The 6,745-nt window shown below is 34.2% G+C and overlaps 1 protein-coding gene across 2 annotated transcripts; it reads right to left on the reverse strand.

Moving 5' to 3' along the window:
- Positions 1–1,409: 1,409 nt before the first annotated feature.
- On the reverse strand, positions 1,410–4,426 carry LOC129243745 (tudor domain-containing protein 5). 2 transcript variants are annotated; one of them, XM_054881007.1, is made up of 9 exons: positions 4,077–4,426; positions 3,231–4,025; positions 3,028–3,150; positions 2,897–2,973; positions 2,699–2,840; positions 2,401–2,619; positions 2,227–2,346; positions 1,756–1,796; positions 1,410–1,693 (listed from the first exon to the last, which is right to left on the reverse strand). In XM_054881007.1, exons 1-9 carry the CDS (start codon positions 4,263–4,265, stop codon positions 1,468–1,470), a joined length of 1,932 nt encoding a protein of 643 aa, XP_054736982.1. In that variant the 5' UTR covers positions 4,266–4,426; the 3' UTR covers positions 1,410–1,467. The 2 variants fall into 2 exon arrangements, with proteins under 2 accessions (XP_054736982.1, XP_054736983.1); XM_054881008.1 differs by having other exon boundaries at positions 1,672–1,709.
- Between the last annotated feature and the right edge of the window lie 2,319 nt (positions 4,427–6,745).

The following is a 6,745-nucleotide window of genomic DNA, read 5'->3' on the forward strand; positions in this document are numbered from 1 at the left end:
TATTTCTCAACTTAAAATTAGAGCAAAAAATACTGCAGTTTTACAATGAACCTTCTACTGAACATCTCTGCATACGAACTTCGTTTTTATTTCAGGTGTATGGCAACACCAACTTTTCGCTAAATTAGAGAACTTTAACATTAAATTACTTGAAAACTAAGCGAGATATCAAAAAATTTTACTTATTCATTTCGTTTTCTTTTGTCGAGTTCTATAAGAATCCGCCATTAAATTGCGGCGCCACGGAAACAGCAGTATTGCCAATTTCATGAATGGTTCTACTCAAAAATAATAATAAATTTGAATTTTCGTTGTTTTATTTTAATTTAAAATCCGATACCTCTACTATTGATCACCCTTTAGATAATGAGCACGGAAAACATCTAACTTGGCATTTACACGAAGCAGTTTTGCAAAGACAATAACAACACATTCGCATTTTCTTACTTAGCATTCACAATTCTCGGTCTATGATTTTTCGAAGACGTAAATTTGGCAAATGATTTGACGCTACTTGTAAATTCGGCGACATTTAGTTTTAATGCGTGAAAGAATCGAAATCAGAGTAAATAATTTGTACGGAACGGCACTAACGGCGGTTGCTTCAAAAAGAATCGCCTTCACAACTATCCGGGCATCAAGGCTTACTAAGTGAAACCAACTCCATCTCCAGCTGGTCTTTCCAATACAAAGGAGGCCTTCCTCTGTTACCACCAAATGGCACCGTATCGAGTAAGTTTAGAGCTGGAGCGTTGGTATCCATTCGAACGACATGAACCAGGCAGCGGAGTCGCTGAATCCTTATTTGGCCATTTTGGTTGTACGCATATTATGGAGTGTTCCTTTCCCATAGCCAATAAGCTTGATTAGAAAAAGGTTAGTTAAGACCTCCTCATATTACAACCTCGGCTGTGTAGGCTCCACTCATTAATTACAGTTACATTGCCCCCTGTAACATTTTTGATGGCCTGGTGTTGTTGTTGTTGTTTTAACAGTAATGGTAGCCCAGTCAGTGTAGAGCATAACACCGGTCATCTTCGTCTAGCTCATCTAGGGGTAGGCCTGGCCTGGTGCTGATACTCGGCTAATTAGCTGCCGCATTCGAACTTAATCTTGCGCCATAAACTATAAGTAAACTATATTAAATTTAGTAGTAGTAGTAGTACTTATTAAATTATAACTTTTCAACAGATTGTCAACATTTTATTGACAGAACGCGTGACGTTGCCACTGTTGCAGAAATGATGTGACAGCACGTGATGTTTCTTCATCCAATTCGCCTTGCTGTTATCTCGTAAAAAGTAACATTGCCGTAGTTATTACAGCGCGTACACACTCCACCTTAAATCATTCGCCTAAAAACCTTTTCCCCTTGAATATACGCACAAAAATAAATCACAATATTTTTTTACATCCCACTATGTATTTTGAATACATAACTTTGCCTTAAAATACAGTTTGGCGAATTTAGATCAAATGATGTAGTTGCAAATAAATATCTCGTCGAAAAGGATTCGTCGTCAACAATTGAAAAGGAAGCTTTCGAATTGTGTCGGGTACATTTTCACACAAGTCCAATCTGCCTGGATGGTATACATTGTGGTCTATGATGCATTCATAGTCAATGCCCTTATTTTTAAGATCAATCAATTCGGCTAACGAAGGATATTCGCCTAATTCGAGCATAGAAAACCTATGACAAACACAAACTAAATTAAATTTCATTTATTTTCCAAATCAAAATTTGAGTCTCACGTCGGAAAATGTTCGCGTAGGTGGTGCAATCTTTGCTCTCCCTGAAAATAAATAGATTTACAACATTTAGTGGATGCCACTTTATTAACCAGGTGTACATATATTTATAAGGTGTATAATACATATATGCACATACATGTATATATATATACATATATATATCTGCTTGTTGTAAATATTTGAAGCTCAAGTTTTAAACCAAAAAATTTAAATGCAGACTCGTGTTAAAAATTATATTTATTTTTTTTTAATTCATAAAAACAAAACATATGAGTATTTTTAAGATCTCGAAATTTCTTAATGCGTATAACTGCAAAATCAAATGCTTATATACTTTAAACAAAATTATTGTCATTCAACTCTTAAAATTAATATTTTTACAAAAATATCGACTAATTTAGTTATATTAAATCGCTAGATGTAGGCATATGGATATATATATATACAAATAAATTAATGAAAACTGTTCACCTTATCAGATTTCTGCCATTCTTCATCATAGAGAGCAAACCCATTTTCAACCAGCTCTCTATTTATCTGTACAACCTCGCTTCCATTAGTATCACATAAAACCATGTAGATGATTCGTTTCTAAATGAAAACAAACCATAAATATTTGTAGGAGAAAATAAAATTCCAAATTACCGCTTCATAAATTTCTGAGACTTGACCGTAGAGCATCAATTCACAAGATAAGGATAAAAAATAATGTATAGATTCTTGGCACCAGTGTAAATTTTTTGGACGAATGTGTGATAGTGACCCACGAATAGCTTGTTTGGGTAATGTTGCAAAAGCTGTCAGCAAGAATTTGATATTGTCGATTGATACTTCCGAAACGGTACCATAATCTACAAAGAGCACCTAAAAACAATAAATTAGATATAAATTAGATTAAATAATAAATCAAGTTAATTTCAAGTAAACCATTAAACCTTTTTACCTTGGTTTTGTTTTCAATAACTGCAGACAGGACTTCTGCGCGATGCCATAGGCCCTTATATAGCGCGGCACATACCTGGCCAGGACATATACACATACGTGGTATGCAAAACTCGTCAGGTTCAAGCGACATATAAAAGCGTCTATAAATTTTAAACTTTTAACACATTTTCCCAAGTCAGAAATTAAGGGCCCTTACTCAATTTGAAGCATCAGCATGTCCAATTCATGGTGTTCTTTGTAAATGTGAAACCAAAACTTAAAAGGACTATGAATCTATAACATAAATATTTTATCGTAATTCCTTTTCTTATTTACTTATTCTTTTACCTCTGAAATAAATATTCCAATTATAGAGCCACTTCGAATATTGTCTGGTAGCTTATATTCTGGTATCTTCTTGCCAAACGTCATCGTGTTTTCCGGGAAATCCATTCGGAATACTAAATTGTTCTTTAAGTTCAATATATAAATACAGTGATCAATTTTCAACTTTACTAAGAGATTTATAGAAATGTATATATTAATCTTACGGCAGCATACGCGGGCACAGCTTCTTCCATATCATCGAACATTTTTTGCTCATCGTGTGATTTGTTTAAATCGAAGACGTTCTGAGTTGTACAAGCGTAGCTTCTCGTTACCGTATTATTTGTTAACATTTTCGTATGCACTTTTTGTGGAAAATGAATGGTCGGTAAGTTTGGTTTTTCAATTTCTATATTTAGTTCTCTTAAAGGACCCGAAGTATGATTATCATCGTTAATTTTACACTGTTCAAAAAGTCTCTCAAAGCTGTCAGTTTCGGTTGCTGGCGGATTCGCTATGTTGCCCTGTGTTTGTTCCACCAGCTTATGTGAGTGCGCCCTCGGTATTTGACATACTTGCGGGGTTAATTTTTCAGCTTTTATAGTATGTCTTTGCTCTTTTGGAGGATTTGAAGGTAGCGGCGAACCCAAATTCTCCTTCCTCATTCCATTCAAGTTTTGCATTTCATTCGCAAAACGATTAACAGCAAATCCCTCAGGTAATTCGAGTGCCTGGCATTTTATTACCGTATTTCGAGGAGTACTCCTAGTCACTGAATGGCTGAAGCGTATATTACTGGTGGGAAGATTGTCACTCGTAAATTGATTAGAAACCGATTTCTGTCCTGCAGAATGTGAAATTTTGGAATTATTAAAATCATTTCGGGGAATGCGTAGACGTGGTGGTTTAGCTCGCGGTCGAGCTCTTGTCTTCTTCTGCTGACACACCATCTTGCGAATGTGATCCGATTTTTCATTATGAACAATACTAACTGTAGCTGAAGGGCCACTTCCACAAATCTAGAACTCAAAATGTTAAATGAATTTTTTTTTTTGGTATCTAGTACTTACTTCAATAGTATCAGAAATGGAACGAAGGAACAACTCCAACGTTTGAAAGCCAAGTTTTTTATATGGTATTGAGGATCCCTCGGTACTGCGAAAGTCTCGATTAAGTGCGTCGATAGTAATCACATCAGGGCACGACAATACAAGTGATTTTAGTATTAATTTTATTTCCTGCAGGTATCCAATTTCCATTTCAAGAATTATTTATGTAATTTACACCCCTGAGCAAAATAAATAAAGAAAATACTGTTAACTGTAAACAGCGTTTAGCTACCGGCGTCTATTTTCAAAAGTTGTTTTATCATTTTCTTAAAAAGCCCCTACACGTGTAATTACACTCTGTTTATAACAATACTAATCTAAACAGGGCGATTTAGTGACAGCTGATTTGTTCTCTTTCTTTCGCTTCGAATATTAGGATTTCAACAAGGCGAATCGAGCACCATAGATGGCGCCTTCCCAAAGCAGTTACTTTATTTTTCGCGAATTTGACAAGTCTGACGTCAGGCACCTTAACACTACAAAACCAAAGTGTGTAGGAGAAAGTGTGTGTATGTATACTTTCTTGTATTTGGCAGCTTCTATTGCTTACGTCTAATCTACTCTTCACAAACAAGTAATACCAATTCATTTTGCTTGTATATTTTTGGAGCCTGCCGACACTGCGAATTCGGAAGACACAAGCTCTTGTTCTATCCTTCTTGGTTATTAATTATGGTAATTTCTAGATTTGGTAACTCGTACCTTCTGGAGACATCGATCTCGCCTAGCTCTGTCTTGCCATTTGGTGCAAGGCGAATTCATATTTTTGTTTTGCTATCGCATTTGTACGTTATTGCCGTAATTGCTAGACGTTTCGCGAAGTTTCTTGTTTTGCTACAATCCGCTATATATTTCATTTGGAAGAAAAGCGCCGCAGGCGAAGGAATAAATGAAAAATTAACTTTTTTATAAAAAATGACACCTGTGAAGCAAACAGTATATAAACACGGAAAATATAATAAGTGGAAAAAACTGTAGTATTTTTGCATTGAATTCGTTTCCGCGTACGCAGCAGCTTTTCAAAAACAAAAAAAAATAACACTCATCAGTTCAACACCGGCTACGCTGCCCAAAGAATTTTTAAGTAAAGTTAACATTTTTTGCTGTTCTTTCAAAAATCATATTAATATAGTGTTTAAATACATATAAACTCAATATATATATTTTAGAGGATGTAAAAGTCTATGCCCTCATTATTCTAACAGAAAATAGTGTATGAAAATTGTGTTCCCTTGTTACCTCGACTTTATTCACAAAAAATGTGTAATAAATTTAATTTTTGAATCTATTGGAATAACAGTCGACAATTATTTTTTTAAATATTCACATGCGATAATTGTTTCGGTTAGCAACCATCGCTTTATCTATTTGGCCTTTTGGTTGAATTTCTTTCTTTACCAATTACTGCGATAACACAACATAGGTATCATTCTAAATGTTCAAATTTACGAAACGCTAAAATTTAAACTTTAATGCGCATATTACATGAACACAATTTGAGTAATACCTGTGTAATTCCATTAAAGAGATCTGTTTTCTGCCTTCACTTAAATTTACGAATTGAAATTGTAGCTTAAACTAACACTATTTGGGCAAACGACTTCTCATATAAATTGTGACAGCTTTTTTACGAGTTGTTGAGTTTCTGAAGTTTACGATTAATGAATACAAAAAGATCGATAATACAACAAGGTTTTGTGTATTTGATGAAACCAAAAGTTAACGAAGGCTTTCACATCTTATAAAAAATCCCAAAAGATTTTTAGCCAATAGATCTGCTTTTCTTATTCGTGCTTAAAAATGGTAATTTTGAAAATAACTGTAACGTTTTGTTGTTCTGAAATTATCTGAAAAGTTATGGCACCATATATTTTGTGGGTCGAGGAATGCATTTGTGACACGTTTACCAAAAATTTACACTAGATGGCGCTGTCTCACAATTTTTCCTATGGTTTCTTTTTATTTATTTATTTTTTTAATTCTCAATAACACAAAATTTGTCTGTTTTTAAGAAAATTATTTTTTTTAAATTGATATAAATAATTACTTAAATAATATCTATTACTACAAACTGCGTTCTTTTTTTATTTATGGGTAAAAAATTATGATATGCAAGCAAAAATTAATTGTACGCATTTTGCTACAGTAATAAGCTGTTCGTTTGTTTCTTTTTTTAATTCACGAAATTTGGCGTAACTTCATATATTTCACCCATAAGCCCAAGAGTGATAGAATACAAGATTACGCCTTTCGAATTCGCTGCAATGTCATGTCCCGAGAATATACAAACAAAAGAAGAGAAAATACTTCTTTGTGAAGAGAAAGAGAGTGAAAGCAATAGAAACAACCAAACACAAAAAATTTTATACACACACAAACACTTTCTTGCCACAACCTCATCCGTATAAAAACGCAAAAAAACTGCATTTGGAGGCTTTATATTCATTTTGTGCTTTCACAGTTTAACACACGGCGAATGCGGAAAAGGCAATCTTGTATTCTTGTATGCTTTGACACCAAATGACAAGACAGAACAACGCAAAACAGAAGTTGCCACATCTAGAAATTACGATAGTTGTTACAGCTCCTGGTGGCGCTCAAGCATGCATGACACACGAACTTGCTTCGTG

The sequence above is a fragment of the Anastrepha obliqua genome, chromosome 4, assembly GCF_027943255.1.
Source record: "Anastrepha obliqua isolate idAnaObli1 chromosome 4, idAnaObli1_1.0, whole genome shotgun sequence".
Classification (NCBI taxonomy): domain Eukaryota; kingdom Metazoa; phylum Arthropoda; class Insecta; order Diptera; family Tephritidae; genus Anastrepha; species Anastrepha obliqua.

Excerpts from the sequence above, each read along its gene's own strand:
- LOC129243745 (XM_054881007.1), bottom strand. The coding sequence starts at position 4,265 with ATGGAAATTGGATACCTGCAGGAAATAAAATTAATACTAAAATCACTT. Across the intron at positions 2,841-2,896 it reads ATGCTGATGCTTCAAATTGA|ACGCTTTTATATGTCGCTTG; the intron begins GTAAGGGCCCTT and ends TAAAATTTATAG. Across the intron at positions 1,694-1,755 it reads CTACGCGAACATTTTCCGAC|GTTTTCTATGCTCGAATTAG; the intron begins GTGAGACTCAAA and ends TGTTTGTCATAG.